We start from the raw sequence: 15,872 nt of genomic DNA, 5'->3' as shown, positions 1-15,872 counted from the left end.
TCAAATATTATAGGTAAGATACGTAGTATAACCCCACTCAACCTCCCAGCCCCAGATGCCCTGGACTGGACAGATTTGATGGTTTGTCCTAATTGATTTTAGATTGTCAAACCTCTACCTGAGGTGCGCTCTTTCTCTCTCTCTCTCTCTCTCTCTCTCTCTCTCTCTCTCTCTCTCTCTCGATAAAGAGCTACTTCTCTGGTCTCTTACTCAGATTAGGTGATAACATGCAACATTGACATGAAGAGACACATAAAATGATGGCATCTGCTTCTCAAAGTCTTGGGTATCATTATAATCATTGTGTCGCATCAGTGAAAAATGTTCTGTTCAATGAATGTGGATGCTTTCAAACTAACAGATCCTGGGTCCCTGAATGTGCATTTACTTTTTGTAGTTGTTGTTAAGTTAGATTTCTATTTATTTCCCTCTTTCCCTTTAAGAGCAAATGGAGAAAGACACTTGGGAGGGCTGGTTGTAACATGCTGACTCATCCTGGATACCAGAAGACCGAAGCGACTTGAAAAAGTGATTATATCTGTGACATCGTGGAAAACAATAAAAAAAGATAAACTCTCAACATGCGTGAGACCAGAGAAGCAGCTGGGTTGATGCTCCTACCCCAAAGGCCCTCCTATCTCTAACTGTTTTTTAGATTTTATGTATTATTTCACCATCTTATTTATTATGGATTTTATTTTGTGTAGTTATTTTTATTTCTGGCTATGGCAGCCCTGATATCAGCCTGAAAGAAAGATTTCTGTGTTTACGCTATTTTAGCAGTTGGTTTTCCCTGTGTTTTGACTGGGACCAGGTCATTGAAGCTCTAGGCACTTCATAAGGATTCAAGGATTTACACTTCTCTCCTACTCAAGGCAAAAGCTCCCAAAATGTGTTTGCTTTCAACTTTCATTTTAGTTTCATGTAATGTGAAGAAGGGAAAAGGGTCCTACCCATTGTAACAGCAGGTCCTTGGCGTGTCCACAGGTAGACCTGTTTTCCACAGCATTCAGTATGTAGAGTGCTTGGTGGTTTTACATGAAATATTATTGAATGACTTTGCAAGTGAACAAGGAGTGTTTCATAAACTTTAGGAAGTGGACATAGATTGAGTTAGACTAGAAAAGCATGTCACTCTGCAAGAGCCTCTAAAAGGTGTTAAAAATCATGAGGAAATAAAAATAACTACATAAAGTATTATAAAATACATAATAAATAAGACAGTAAAAATATTACATAAAATTTAAAAACAGGTTTGTGTAGGACTGGATGACTACGGGTATATGAGAGAGAGAGAAGGGGGAGGGAGTAGGAAGAGAGAGAACAGAGACTGTAAATTCAGTTGTGGATGTGCAGTGTTGTGCTGAAATGAAGTGTCAGAAGCCAGACATATGACAGAACAGGTGGCTGACATGGCTGCTAAATGAAGATCCTCCCATATCTCCAAGCACAACAGGTAACATCACTGCCTGTTTTAATATTGTCCCTGGGGACTTGCTTTCATAGCATAAGGACTCCCTCACCAGGGCTTTTTAATATGTAAAGACATTCTATGTAAAAATTGTCAATCTCCACATGTGAAATAACATTGCATGTTTCTGAAAATTGGAACAATTTTTATTTTTATGACATTTCTTGGGGTGACAATGGTTATTTAATATACAGATCTTGTAATGTGGGACAGTTTTTGAAAGGAATGATTCCCCGACGTGAGATGATGACAGTCCCTGTGTTACCCAACCATAACAGGGATGTAAGAGTCAAGCACTTTTTTGGGTAGAAAAAAATATTTTGCTGGAAAAGAGAGAGACTGAAAATGTGTTGGTGCGTAGGAAACACTATTTTCTTTGTGTGCACAAGGTAAAATGGAGGACATATGAAATTAAATTGTATAAGGAAAATGTGATAAGTGGGCGTCGAAAATATTAGATACTCTTTAGTATACAGTATGAGTGGCTCTGTAATGCAGTAATGACAGTATACCCAGGAGCTCAGGACTGACAAGACACTAAATAGTTGTAGCTATCTGTGCATGTCAAATAGTTTTGCCATATTACATTTTTGAAAAACCTTCCTCACTTATTTAAAAATTAAAAAAATATTGATTTTAGAGAAGGAGGCAGGGGGAAAGAGAGCGAGAGCGAGAGCGAGAGCGAGAAAGAGAGAGAGAGAGAGAGAGCGAGAGCGAGAGCGAGAGCGAGAGAGACATTGTTTGTTGTTCCATTTATTTGTGCATTCATTAGTTGATTCTTGTATGTGCCTTGACCTGGAATCAAAATGGCAACCTTGGTTTATAGGGATGATGCTCTAACCAATTGAGCTACCTGGCTGCGGCTCCTCTTCCTTCATTTTAAATATTTAAGCTCTTTTTCAGGTTAGATAAAGTCAATGCAAGTGCTATCTCCCTAAGATATCAGAAAAATTTGAGTATATTTAAAATGTCTTGATATTTTCTTATGCTCATGAATTTTATTTAACTATAAGATTACAAGAAATATAAATATAATGATAAAACCAGTAGAATTACAATTGACAGCATTAATTTGACAGGTGATAACGTTTGGCTGAAATTAAATTAGCAAAATCACTAATAAAGCATCAATTCCATTTAGATCTAATAAATGAAACCAAACCAAATGAAGGCACCGAAATTATGACATCTTTGACGTAAGGTGGGAAATCTCATGATCTGCATTATGCTTCTATTTGATATTTTATGAATGTCTCTTCTTCTTGAGATAAGAGGCACTTAGCAAATAGGAAGATGCTAAGAACCACCCAATAAACACTTTTCAGCCATCCACCGCGTGCGGAGGCTTTGTTTAAGAGAAAGACCGATTTCAAGTGCAACGATCACAATGTGATACGAAGAAAAGCGTGTTCGAAGGCAGGCTTCTTGTTGAAATAGCTTGAATTGCTTTTAAAATTAAAGCCTGAATCCTTGGACCTGCATTCTTTTAAAAAAGTTTCTCCATTTAAAATAGATACTTATTTTAGGATATTTGAAAACTACAGAAAGTTTAAACTGAGAAAACTGGTATCTATCTATGTATCTATTTATATTTTTAAATTTAATCCTCACCCAAGGATATGTTTACTGGTTTTAGAGAGGAAGAGAGATAGGAATTGGCCACCTCTTGTATGACCCACATGGTGAGCCCTGGACCAGTATCAAACCTGGGACCCCTTCAGTATGCAGGCTGACACTCCAGCCACTGAGTCAAACCAGCTAGGGCAACTCTTTTCTCTTATTTCTCTCTCTCCTTCAAGGCACATGCATTTAAACTTATCCAATTGGAATCATACTGTTTATAGTCTTATATCCTGCTTTTTCCACTTAACATACCATGAGCATTTTTCCATGTCATTAAGTATGCCTTGAATATGTTCTTGGCCACATAAAATTCCATCCTGTTGGTGCACCTGTTTTCTTTTAAGCTAAGACACATGCCATGTTCTTCTGTTATGCTGGACTCTTAAAAAGCCAAGGGAAATACTTTGTGTTGGTCCAGAGTCTCTTATGAATTGCTATTTTTGATTCCCTTTATAAAATGCACCCACAGTGCACACACTGGATATCGTGGATGGTGAATAAGCCGTCGAAAGAAAATGCCAGTCAGCTTCGATCCACTTATGTGAATCAGTCACCCACATCACCCTTACAAAAATATAATATCACCACATGTCACCAATGCTTTTTCCTTTTTTTGTGACCGCCACAAATGAACTTTAAACTCATAGGGACCTACCTCCAAACAGTCTCAGAGCAGTTTTAAAGCTTTAATCACTCCAGAAATAAGCTTTTACAAAAGCATTTCTTAAAAAGTTACTTTTACTTTACATTTAGTTTTGTGACTTTGAAAAATTTGTAAATTCTCTGGTTTCGGTCTGTTCAAATAAAAGGGCTAGCCATCTTCAGAGGACTGATGCTGTTTTAAAACAATCCACTGCAAACTTTGATGCCGGCTTCTTTAGGGTTATAGCTAGAAGTACTATCTGTGACACACACTAAGCATACATGAGGCATTCAATCCTCAGGAGGGCACTGTGGAACTATGTTCTTAGGGTTCTCTGCTGTGGGAAGTTTTTGTTACAAATTGTTCTGACTGCAAGGCCAGGCCTCTAGGAGACAGATTTTTATATTCTCATTTCATTTTAAAGAAAAACCATAAGGATCTCCTAAAATGTGAACCTGGAATGTGTGTTTATATTGTGGATACTTTCATATTAAACCGAGTAAAGTGAAGAATGATTGATTGGGCTCTTTCTCCCGGGAAATTCACACTCAGGTAAGGGAACTGCTTCCACGTACTTTTACGTACATTGGGAAAAGCATCCTGAAATGGGTCAGTTTAGTTCTGGGAGCTCCATTAAGCTCAGCGCTTTCAGCCCTACCCCAGGGATTGCATTGATTGACAAACGAAGTCGTCTTTTAAAGTCTTCTTTTAAATCGGTTGCTGAGATAAAATTTGGCTTTTTAGTGTGCTTTTTCTCATGTCCTACCCAACCATGTTTAAATCGACATTTCCGTTACCTCCCTTTTCGGGGAGGAAAACAAAACAAAAAGCAAGTGTTCAGATAAAATATTATAGGTTTATTTAAAACTTAATTCTCACCTTGAGTATGCAAAATACAAACTCCACAAAATGTTCATTTTTACTTTGTAGTTTACAAATATACAAAATAGAAGTTTGCTTAAATTTATATTACATATTTATTAAGGCAAGGAACTATATAGAAAAACACATTTGTTCTGCTTAAGGCATACTTGGGAATAAACCATTGTACAAATTATTGCACATCTGAAACCACAGTGCATAACAGACTGTCTGCATAAAAATGTTAAAAGTAAACCAGGTGTATTTACCTGACTTAGGTCATACATATAGATCGGAAGACAAAAATAGATTTTCCTTGTCAGAGTATGCAGCAGTTTGAGAACTTTGGCTTCCTCATTTGGTACCTTTAGAACCAAGACTCACCAAGCACCATCGTTTAGGCTATTTAAACACATTTTCTGTACCTGAATTTCTTCCTCTTCTTGTAATATCATAATAATGGCTTTTTTAGAAGGCAAAGAGAATACAAGGTGATCTTTATATGTATATTGCATCGGAACACAATTCAAGGGAATACTGGTCTTCCCTCCCCCACCCCCCTCCCAACTCACGGATCTAATTTATACCCTGATATCCACAGCTTCCAGTCACCCCCTTGGCGTTTTGTAAGTCCAAGAATATTCAAGTCGGGTTTAGAATTGGAATGATAGAAGATCCAGTCACAGACCCCATCTGTTCATTGATTTGTCTTTGGGCTTCCTCCCCGTCTCTCCTGATTATCCATTCACAAGTTGACTTGCTGGGAACTTGACCATGATTGTAGTGCTTTCCAGCTGGGCTCCTCCCCTCAATTGGGAAGACCGCGTAAAGGGAAAAAAAATACTGAATTCTCTTCTGGCAGTATGGGTCACGTCCACTGTTTGGGGATTTAAAAGTGCCTCTTCATGTGTAAGGCGAGGTGGTCCGACCTAGAAAATGCCCGGTCGCACTTCTGGCACTGGAAGGGGCGGTGCCCAGTGTGTTTTCGGTAGTGCCTGGTCAGTTCATCCGAGCGGGCAAACTTCCACCCACAGCCTTCCCAGTCACAGTGGTAAGGTTTCTCACCTGTAACAGGAAATAAATAAAAGCCGTTAAAGCCACTGCTAAAGGATGAAAAACAGGCAGATGATGGGCACACCTGAAACCTATGTCATTGTATTAACCAATGTCATACCGATAAATTTAATTTAAAAAAATGAGATTTCTAAAAACAAACAAACAAACAAACAACAAGAACAACAAAAACGACAGGGTGGAAGAAACATATGCCATGCTAACACTAGTTAAAAGAAAGCTGGAGTAGCTATAGTAATTTCAGAGAAAGCAGACTTCAGAACAAGGGTAATTATCAGGGATAAAGAGGGGTGTTGTATAATGATAAGGGGGTCAATTATCCAAAAAGACATAGCAATCCAGGATAAGTCCACTGAAACAGAAAGCAGATCAAATTTGATCTCAGTCAGTAATAAAAACGGAGATGCAATAAAAACAATGACGACGAAGAATTGGCCATTTGAAAAATTGGAGCCCAAATATTAAAACCAACGCCCCACGTATCCCACTCTGACAGGGCCCAGGAATGTCTTTATACCACTGAACACCATATTAATGTTCAGATTATAAGAATGCGTTACGTATATTCTTTTTGCTTTTTTTTTTTTTTTAATTTAAGGAGGCATTAGCTAGATAGTTGAGCAGTGAAAACACACAAATCCACCTAAACCTACACTTCTAGAGGGCTACCATTTTCATTCTTTTCCAGTCAAGATATCACAATGGTAGAAATGAATTTGAAAGTTATGTCTGCTAGTGTGTCTCTCCTCGCCCAAGCCAAGTTATAATAGCCTTATCCCACTACATTGTTCTGAAAAGCCACAGGAGGCTACTTTTTCTGTACCCTCATTTCTGTTATTTTCCTGAAAAGTACAACTCCACGACCTTGTGTACCTACGTGACGCTGACCTGGAAGTTCATCCTAAACCAGGGTGCTAGCCATCGGAACCACGATGGTCGTGAAATGTAAATAAAACCCAATTATTAAGACTAGAACTAAAAATAGGGTGAATCTAAAAAGGGAACAGCTAATAAGAATTGTCTAGAAAGTAAAAAAAGAAAGAAAAAGGATTAAAAGAAATCCCATCCACTGCAAAGTATAATTTCTTGATTACAAGGGCAATATTTTGCGCGGAGGGGCCCATGCTCAGCCTGGAATCTCCCCGCCTTCCAAAGGCCTAACAAAACCGCACATTCAAGCACTGATACCATCCATCAAGCAAAAGGCTCCTGGGCAAAAAAGCAGGCGCCCAGGTTTGCTGCTCTCCCGGGATCCAGGAGATGGAGGCGATAGACTGTAACCCGCCCCCCCCCCTCACTCCTTCCCGCCACGTCTGCCCCCCCTACCTGTGTGGGTTCGCAGGTGTGCTTTGAGATGAGAACTCTTCGTGTAGGTTTTTCCGCAATCCGCATAATCACAAGTGTGAGTGGCGGTCCTTTTCCGGGGCCACGACCTTCTCCCCCTCTTAGGTTTGGGCTCCTCTGGCATGCAGGACCCGGCTGGCATGAGATCTAGGGGTGAAGAAGGGAGGGGGGGAGGGAATGGTCAGCCTCAACCCGTGGGCCCTGGCACACGCATTGCTCCCCAACAGCCCCAACAAGGAATTCCCCCCCCCTCCCCCCCGCCCAAGAACTGACCTTGGTAATGATGGATTGGGACCTGCGGCTGCATCTGGTCCGGCAGGAAGGGTGGGTAGTTGGGCCCCGCGTGGGGGTGGAAGCCGGGGGGCAGCGGCAGGGCAGGATGGCAGTCCCTGCTGCCCAGCAGTTCCTCGGCCCCCAGGGTCGGGGTAGTCCTGTTGGGGAGCTGGCGCCCCAGGGGGAAGTCGTGGTGCCCCGTGGGCGGCCGGTGGCCGTTGCTGAGCGGAGGTCCCGTGCCCAAGTGGCCGACCGTGCACGAGGAGACGGCCTCCTGCTTAATCTTGGGGCACATGCGCGGCGGCCCGCCGCTGTAGGGCGCCACCACCACCGGGTGGCTGCCGTTCGGGCTGCCTTTGCCCACGCTGATGACCCCGGACGGGCTGCCGTACTCGCTGCCGGGGGCGCTCAGGGCCGCCTTCAGCACGAACTTGCCCATCAGCCCGCCCCCTGGCGGCGGCGGCGGCGGCGGCTGCTGCGGCGGGATGTACACCGGGTCCAACTCGGGCCGCAGGAGCTCGGCCACGAAGCCGCCCGAGGGGCTCACGTCGTTGATGTCCGCCAGGTTGAAAGGAGCCGTGGGAGGAGGAGGGGGCGCGGACTCGCGGCCGTAGAGGAGGCCGCCGCCGCCGCCGGGGCCGCCGCCGGGCGCCACGCCCGGGCCCCCCTCGGGCCGGATCGGGTAGCTGAAGCTGCAGGTGGAGGGTGCGCTGGCCGGGCCGCTGCTCGACGGGGAGGACGACGAGGAGGCCGAGGTGGACGAGGACACGGTGGCGGCCACGGACTCCTGATGGGACAGCGAGTTGGAGAGGATAAAGTCCAGGTCTAGGAGATCGTTGAACTCCTCCGTCTCTCTCCGGGGGGGAAGGAGCGCCGGGTTGCTGCCGCCGCCGCCGCCGCAAGCCGAGCCGACTCCGCCGCTGTCCAGGTCGGTGGCCACGGTCGCCGCGGCGGCCAGATCGTACTGGCGGCCGGGAAGCAGAGGAGGAAGCCGCTTCATGTGGGAGAGCTCCTCCCGCCAGCGCTGCGGGGACAGGGCGGGAGAGGGGCCGTCAGCGCCGGGCTCCAGCTGCCGCCACCCGACCTGCGGGCAGCCCCGGCGGCGGCCTAGGGCCCGGGCATGGGGAGCCAGCAGCCACCAGGCAGGCAGAGCCCGGAGGAGCTCCCGCGCCGGGGCTGTCATCTCCACCCGCACCCGGGTCCGAGGAGAGGCGCTGGGCGTCCATACGGAGGGGATGAGGGGTGGTGTCTGCCCTATGGCGTGTGAGCCAGCGCCTGGGCTCGCCAGCCCGAGTCCCTCCCCCGCCAGATCCCCGGGACGCTCCCGCCGCCCCAGAAATTGGGACAGCCAGGCTCTCCCGGTGTGTCCTGGCCACGGGGCCGCCTACGCGCCCAGCAGCTCCCGGGCCCGGCCAGCGTCTGCGGACACAGCCACCTCCCCCCGCCCGGTGGCCCGCGCGCCTGCCCTGCCGCCTGCACCCCGGGGTGCGCCTCCCGCGGCCCCGCCGCGTCCAGACCACACGCGCGTCCCGCCGAGCCGAGGGCGCGGGCGCCGTCCCGGGAAGGAGGCTGCGGGAGCCCGGGCAGGGTTCCCCGCCGCCCCGGACCCCGGGGTGGTTGGTCCTCGGTGACCCAGGGCTCCGCCCGTCCCCACCCTACTCACAGACCCCCCCCCCCCCCCACTCCACACCCCAGCCCCGGCTTACCCCCATGGTCAAGGGCAACACTCACGTTATTCGGGGCACCTGCCGGACGCAGTGTCTTCTCCCTTCCCGCCGGGCCGGCCGCGAACGTGGAGAAGGACGGGAGCAGCGCGTCGCTGACAGCCATGTCAGACTCGCCAGGTGGCTGCCTGTGGGCCGGGCGGGGCGCGCACGGAGGCAGCAAAAAGTCAGGGGCCCCACTCTTCTCGATCGCCACTCCGGCGTGTCCCACACCCCCTCGACCACGCACCCCAACATCCCTTCGCCCCGCGCTGCACCTTACCTCATTAATGTGGGGGGGTGCCCAGAAAGTCCTCGGGAGGCCGAAGCAGTGGGGGATACCCGAACCCCAAAGTCAACGAAGGGGGGGGGGAAAGACTTAGAAACGAAGTCAACACCAGAACCCCAAATTGGCCCGAGATCCTTCTTCTTCTTTGGATGAAATAGAAACGGTAGATGCCTGTTTTTTTTTTTTTTTGAAAGTTCCTTTGTATACAAAAGTTCTCAAAAAGTCGTCAACTCTTATTTTAAAAAAATGGGAAAAATCAGCAAGGCGAGTCAAGTCGGTCCGGTGGCCGGGCTGCTGTCTTCGGCTCAGCAGAGTCCCCCGCCGCTGTCGCTGTGGCCGCCGCCGGGAGCGCTGGGGCTGGGGCCGGGGCGGCGGGCGGGCGGCGCCGCCAGGTGAGCCTGGCCGCGGCGGCGCGGGGCTGCGGACTGGGCGGCGGCGCGGGGCGCGGAGTCCGGGGGGCTGCGCGAGGCGCGCGCGGCCATGGGCGCTGGCCGCCGGCGGCTGGGTGGGTGGGGGGCCGGAGGGGCGGGGAGGGGCACTTGGCGGCTCCCGGGGCCGCCGCCGCCGCCCGCCACCGCCTCTGCTCCCCGCGGCGCGCCCGCAGCGGCGCTCGTCCGGTCGGTCGGGCAGGAGAACTGCCGGCGGCCGCGGCGCACTCCTTACTTATAACTTTGGGCTCTCCCGCCCTTCCCCCCGCCTCCTACTGGCGGCGAGCGGCAGCGCGCCGGCAGGCCCCGCCCCTCCCATTCTCTCCCCGCCCTCCGGCGGCCCCCCGCGCGTTGCCATGGCAGCTAGATAAACAAACTCGGCGCACGTGGGGGCGGGGGGAGGGAGGGAGGGGCGCGGGCGGGGCTCGGCCGGGCCGTGACGCCAGCCCGGCAGCTGGCGGGCGGGAGCCACGCTGACGCCGGCGGCGGAGGGCCTGGCGCGGGGCTCTGCCGGGTGCCGGGCGCCGGTCCGGCCTCCGGTCTGGTCCCCGCGAGGCCAGGGGCAGTCCCTGGGTTCGAATCCTGCGGCTGAGAAGGCCGGTGGGGGTGGGGTGGGGTGGGGTCGAGGGGGTGGGTTACGCGCTGGCCGCTGTCTGCGCCCTGAAAGCGCGATTATCCGCGTGACTCATCCATCCAGCGCTCCGTCCCTCCAGGACGCACGCGGGAGCCGGGCTCCCCCCGGTCCCGAGCGCGGGTGCGGGAGGGAGCTTGGCCTGGCCTCGCACGGCTCTTCGTGGGCTCTCCTGCCGGGTGGGGGGCTGGGGGGTGTTGGGAGGAGGCGGGTGCTGCCCAGCCCCTTGCAAGGAAGACTGGGGTCTTGAGAGAACCGGGGTGGTGATAGTGGTGATGGTGGTGGAGGTGGTGGAGGGGGGTGTCCCTCTCCTGGGAAGGGCGTGAAGAGCCCGGAACGGGGTAAGGAGTACAGGTTCTGACATTTGAAGGAGCGAGGAAGGCTCACGACTTGCTCTGGCGTTTCAGCCAGGGAATCTGAGCACTGGACAAGCCACTTGATGGGCGAGAACCCTGAGTCACAAAGAGGTGAAGTAGCGAGAGGAAGGTCAAACGGCGACTCGCTCCCCGGGCTCCGGCTCGGAGCGGTTCGCGGTGCGCCTACCCCCCCCCCCCCCCCCGCGGGGGAGCTGGCCAGGAAGTGGGGCGCTGCGGGGCGGGGGGTGGGGGGACCCCAGTCTCCAAAAGGGCGCACCGCGCTGGCGGCTGCCGCCTCTCCACCGGGAAGAGAAGAGGAAACGGCGATCGTCAGTTCAGTCTTACAGCTCTGCCTCCCCACCCCGAGTCCCCCCTTGGTTTGCGATCAGTAGTTTTCCAGCCGGGAAATGTTTTTGCCCTCATCTGGTCGGCAAAGAGTGCCTTTTTTTTTTTTTTTTTTTTTTTAACTTAAATAAACGTGAGTGTGGTGTTGGATATCGCTTGCTGAACGTCCGCCTGCGAGGTGTTTAGCTTGGATTCAGGCGCGCTGCCGAGGGCTCCGCCCGACACCCTCGCTGGGAATCGCTGCCGCTCAGGCCGCCCGGTGTGGGCCCGGGAGACAAGAGCGAAGAGAGGGGGGGCTTGGAAAAGCATCGGAGCCCCGTCCCTGGGCAGGGTGTGCACTCACCTCCACCGAGCTCTAGCTGCCTACCGCTTTAAGCCGTTGTCACCTGTCTGAGTCCTGAGACGATGGTCCCTATGAGGTGTCCTCTGAGTATGTGTTGTCCCTGGTTTTCCCACTCCTTACCGACCTCAGGGGCATTCTTGGGATGCGTCCCTCCCCAAATTCTCTGGGCCGCTAGGTCCTAAGTCCAGAGAAACGGACTCTCTGGAAGATGCCTTCCATCTTCTGACTGGGCTTTGGCTAAGGGCCCTGAAGGTGGCGAAAGGGGCGGGCGGCCTTACTTTGACAGGAAAATCCTGCCCCTCCCTCCCATGGCCTAGTGGGGTTCAACCCCACTCCCCAGGAGCAGGCCAGTTACTTTAACTCTGAAGATACTGCCCCTTTCAAAAGGAGGACTCAAGAAAGGAAACACCTGTTACCCCCCACTCTCCATCTTTGTGAAGACAAAACATTACTTGGGATACTAGGACTTCAGGGTTGTGTGGAAAAATTATCCACTTTTTCACAAAGGCCAAGGTTCCTAAACCCCAATGAACTTGGATGAGCCCTTGATGGGCAGCCATCACCCTCAGGATGTAGACATGTAAGTCAGGACTGGGAGTTTCCAACTTAGGTAGCCAGTTCCTACGGTTTTTCTCTGTTTTGTTTTAATTTTTCCAAGTAAGGTAGTGGTAGCACTTGCCCTTTAACAAAACCACCACAATGAAAAAACAAAACAAAAAACCAACACACACAAACACACACCATATTACCCAGATGAATTGGAAAGCCACTATTATTATGTCATATAATCAAGACAAGATTCTGTAACTCAACTTAAAAAGACAAACGTGAATTTCCCAATCGGTTTTTTTTAAAAAATATATTTTTATTGGTTTTGTACAGAGAGGAAGGGAGAGAGATAGAGAGTTAGAAACACCGATGAGAGTCATCGATCAGCTGCCTCTTGCACACCCCCTACTGGGGATATGCCCGCAACCAAGGTACATGCCCTTGACCAGAATAGAACCCGGGACCCTTCAGTCCCCAAGCCGACGCTCTATCCATTGAGCCAAACCGGTTTCGGCCTAATCGGTTTTTGGAGGAAGAAAGCCAGTCCTCCTTTGGTGAGCCTTCTGATTGCATCATAAAGGGAAATCTCTCTGTTCACCTCAGATTTCTAAAAGAGGTAAGGAACTTCGCGTCCACAAATCATCTCCCTTCAAGGCAAGTGCCTGGTGTGACAACAGGGTTATGACCCTCCCTCTCTCCAGAACAGGTAGGTCCAGAAGAGTTAAGTTCCTGCCCTGTATAATTTATAAACATGAGGATGAGTAAACCTTTGATGACTAAATTGTACTTCTAAAATAATAATAATAGAAGACACCCTTTCAAGAAGAATTAAATACTTACTGGTGACTTTATTTCAACAAACCGACATGACAAGTTTTGTGGTATGGAAGTTAATTATTAACGTCCTTGGAATTATAGAATTTTTTTTTTTTCAGTACAAACGGCATTCGTAGGCAGGAGGTCTGATGGAGACCATTAGTGCTGGGGGATTAATATGGAGCCGTGCAGGGGTGTGATAGACGGAGGAAGCACCAGACCTGGGCCCTGGATCTGGGCAGCTGTCTCCACAGGACATAGAAGGAGCTGCTTTTATTTTATTTTGTTTTATTTTATTTTATTGGGGAGTAGGGGAGGGGGAGAGAAGCTTTTATTGAGGAGAGAATAAGAGATAACTTGAAGCACCCAAATTGTTTTTGAAGTGAAATACCTCCTGATGAATAACCGTGAGAGTGAGAGGGGTTCCCTCAGCCTCCACTCGCATCTCCTTGGGAACCTCAGCTCTCTGAAGGCCTGGTCTTGTGCAGAGGTTAAGAAAGTGGGCGGGAGCACCAGATTTCTTGGGTCTGTGTCCTGGCTCTGCTGCTTTCTAGCTGGGCCAGTTGCTTGACCTCTCTCCGCCTGTCTGTTCTTCCATGAAATGGGGATGTGAACAGTACCTACGTCTTAAAGGGATGAGGAGGATAGGTGGGATCTTGAGAGCCTGGTATTTAGCACAGGACTTGACACTCAGCATGTGGTGGGGTGTTACTATCTCCAGTGTTCCCTGGGGAACCTTAAGCTTCATGAGGACAGGAGTAGGTATCCCCAAGTCCTAGTCCAGGGCTTGCCCAGCACATGGTCCTGCTCTGTATTTGTTGAATGAATGAAGAATGTGCTTTTCCTTTTTGAACGGTCTGTCAGCAGGAAGCCTGTCTTCCCTTTCGGTTCTCATCAATCCCCATTCTTGTCAGGAACCTCCTGTCACCCAGACTCTTCTCATAGTTTCCCCCACATTATTTCCTCATTCTTTCCCCGCTTCCCAAGCTACAAACCTAGGTTTCCCTTGATTCCTCCCTCATTTTTTTTGAATTGGGCACCCAGGCATCCAGGAAGTTCAATAGTTTCCATTCCCAAGTCTCTGTCTGTCTGTCTCTCTCCTATTACCAGTTGGGCTGCCTTGTTTCAAGCTATCCTTATGGGTAGCTTTTAATTATTGCTGTAACTTTCAAACGGTTGCCTCTCCTTTTCACCTTCCCCATAGTCCCACTGGAATTTCCCTGCTAGATCCCAACCACTTGGCGCACCAGCTCCCTTCTGCTCACCTCCCTGCTGCCAGCTCCCCTCAGGCTGAGGGAGCGGGATCCCACTCTTGAGCCTGATGTACCAACCTCTTCCCAGACTACAGGATCATCTCTGGGGACTGGCCCCACCCTCCCTTAAACGTTAGCAGGATGTTCTCTCAAGTCTCTGAACACACACTGTGTATTTTCACTGGCTGTTTCTCCTGTCTGAAATGCCTCTTTTCCCCTCTGGGGCCCTCCCCATTCTCAAACCCCAGAGCCCCTCTGAATGGGCCCCTGGGCTGTTAGTTCCCATCCAGGTTCGTCCTGTTTCCTCTGAGCTCAACTAAAGCCTCGCGGTGACTCGGCCATGCCATTTGCCCAGTGGACTGCTATTATCTGATTACTTGTGTGTGTGGCTTATGTTCCACTGTGGCCTTTTCGGGACCGGTGCCCAGTAAGTATTCATTGTAGAATGAAGTGAGCAAAACTGCCTGGGTAAACGATTCACCCAGGAGCCCTGCTTGTCCATAACGTTTCTCTCTGGTTGCGAGTTTGGTACTATTTTCCCTTCCTTTTTTCTCTCCATCCGATCCTTTTCCTTCTTTGAAAAGCTCTATGGAGGCGACCAAAAATAAAGGCCTTCATAACTCTGGCCTCTCAGAACAGTTGGACAAAAGTGAGAGAACAGCCTGGCCAAGGCATTGTAATAAAACCAAATCGAAAACACAAACAAAAATAACCAAAAGGCAAACCAAAACCAAATGGAGAAAGAGTCCACTCTTTTCTGTAGCCAAATCCATTGCCTTTAAAACCCAAACATTGGGGATTGAAGTTTTTAGAGCAGAAAATGAGTCACAGACATTAAAAAGTTGATTCTCAGAAACGTAATTAAAATCTCTTTTCCTGAACCTTTAGGTTTGATCATTTAAGTTATGTTCTTAACTCCCCGATTCCCCCTCCCTCCCCCCAATTTAGGCCCAATGCATTCTTGAAGCTATTTAAAAAATAAGCTCCAGACTTAATGGGATTATCTTAAAAACTTTTGAACTATTCTGACAGCAGTGGTTAGATTCAACTTTCCAGTATCCTCAGCCTGTATATTAAGAAGATACAAGCAACAACAATATAAACCCCCCAAAACAAACAACAAAAACCCTCTTTTCAGGTTGTTTATTTTTCATGTAATATAGTACATAGTGATACGTCTTAAAAGCAAAATATGTAGTAGTAGTATATTTCTCTTGAAAGAAATTAGAGTCTAGCATTTACCATTGTTTTAAAAACTCTCATTTTAATTACCAATTGCTTTTCTTTTTAAATTTTTAAAAAATATATTTTATTGATTTTGTACAGAGAGGAAGTGAGAGAGATAGAGAGTTAGAAACATCGATGAGAGAGAGTCATCGATCAGCTGCCTCTTGCACACCCCCTACTGGGGATATGCCCGCAACTAAGGTACATGCCCTTGACTGGAATCGAACCCGGGTCCCTTCAGTCCCCAAGCCGATGCTCTATCCATTGAGCCAAACCGGTCTCAGCTTCTTTTTAAATTTTGATTGATTGATCTTTAGAGAGAGAATAAGGGGGAGGGAGAGAGAAAGAGAGAGCGAGCGAGCGAGCAACTTGTTGTTCCACTTATTTATGCATTCATTGGTTGTTGCTACTATGTGACCTGACTGAGGATCTGACTGGGAACTTTGATATATCAGGATAATGCTCTAACCAACTGAGCTACCTGGCCAGGCCAAGCATTTAGCCTTTTATTTAAGCTGATTGTTTTTTTCTTTTAGTATGGTTGTTTTTAAGGCCACAAGAAGAATACTCTGCTACTATATGCATTTGAAAATAAATAGAGCATTTAAAAGTAAGTGACCTAGCAAAGAAGGCAAGTCAGTAG

General features: G+C 49.1%; 1 protein-coding gene across 3 annotated transcripts; it reads right to left on the bottom strand.

The window, feature by feature from the left end:
• Positions 1 to 4,573: 4,573 nt before the first annotated feature.
• KLF4 (Kruppel like factor 4) lies at positions 4,574 to 9,922 on the bottom strand. Of its 3 annotated transcripts, none has more exons than XM_036433100.2 (5): positions 9,276 to 9,922; positions 9,021 to 9,141; positions 7,290 to 8,313; positions 6,999 to 7,163; positions 4,574 to 5,663 (listed from the first exon to the last, which is right to left on the bottom strand). In XM_036433100.2, exons 1-5 carry the CDS (start codon positions 9,278 to 9,280, stop codon positions 5,488 to 5,490), a joined length of 1,491 nt encoding a protein of 496 aa, XP_036288993.1. In that variant the 5' UTR covers positions 9,281 to 9,922; the 3' UTR covers positions 4,574 to 5,487. The 3 variants fall into 3 exon arrangements, with proteins under 3 accessions (XP_036288993.1, XP_045435891.1, XP_036288994.1); XM_045579935.1 differs by having other exon boundaries at positions 4,574 to 5,701; positions 9,276 to 9,742; XM_036433101.2 differs by lacking the exon at positions 6,999 to 7,163 and having other exon boundaries at positions 9,276 to 9,742.
• Positions 9,923 to 15,872: the final 5,950 nt, after the last annotated feature.

The sequence above is a fragment of the Pipistrellus kuhlii genome, unplaced genomic scaffold (genome assembly GCF_014108245.1).
Source record: "Pipistrellus kuhlii isolate mPipKuh1 unplaced genomic scaffold, mPipKuh1.p scaffold_m20_p_12, whole genome shotgun sequence".
Classification (NCBI taxonomy): domain Eukaryota; kingdom Metazoa; phylum Chordata; class Mammalia; order Chiroptera; family Vespertilionidae; genus Pipistrellus; species Pipistrellus kuhlii.
This window is presented reverse-complemented; position numbering and strand designations above follow the sequence as displayed.

What these genes read in the sequence shown, in the direction of transcription:
- KLF4 (XM_036433100.2), bottom strand. An exon ending in CGGCAGGTGCCCCGAATAAC is followed by an intron (nt 8,314 to 9,020) that starts GTGAGTGTTGCC and finishes CTGTCCCCGCAG; the next exon opens with CGCTGGCGGGAGGAGCTCTC. An exon ending in CCCAATCCATCATTACCAAG is followed by an intron (nt 7,164 to 7,289) that starts GTCAGTTCTTGG and finishes CTTCACCCCTAG; the next exon opens with ATCTCATGCCAGCCGGGTCC.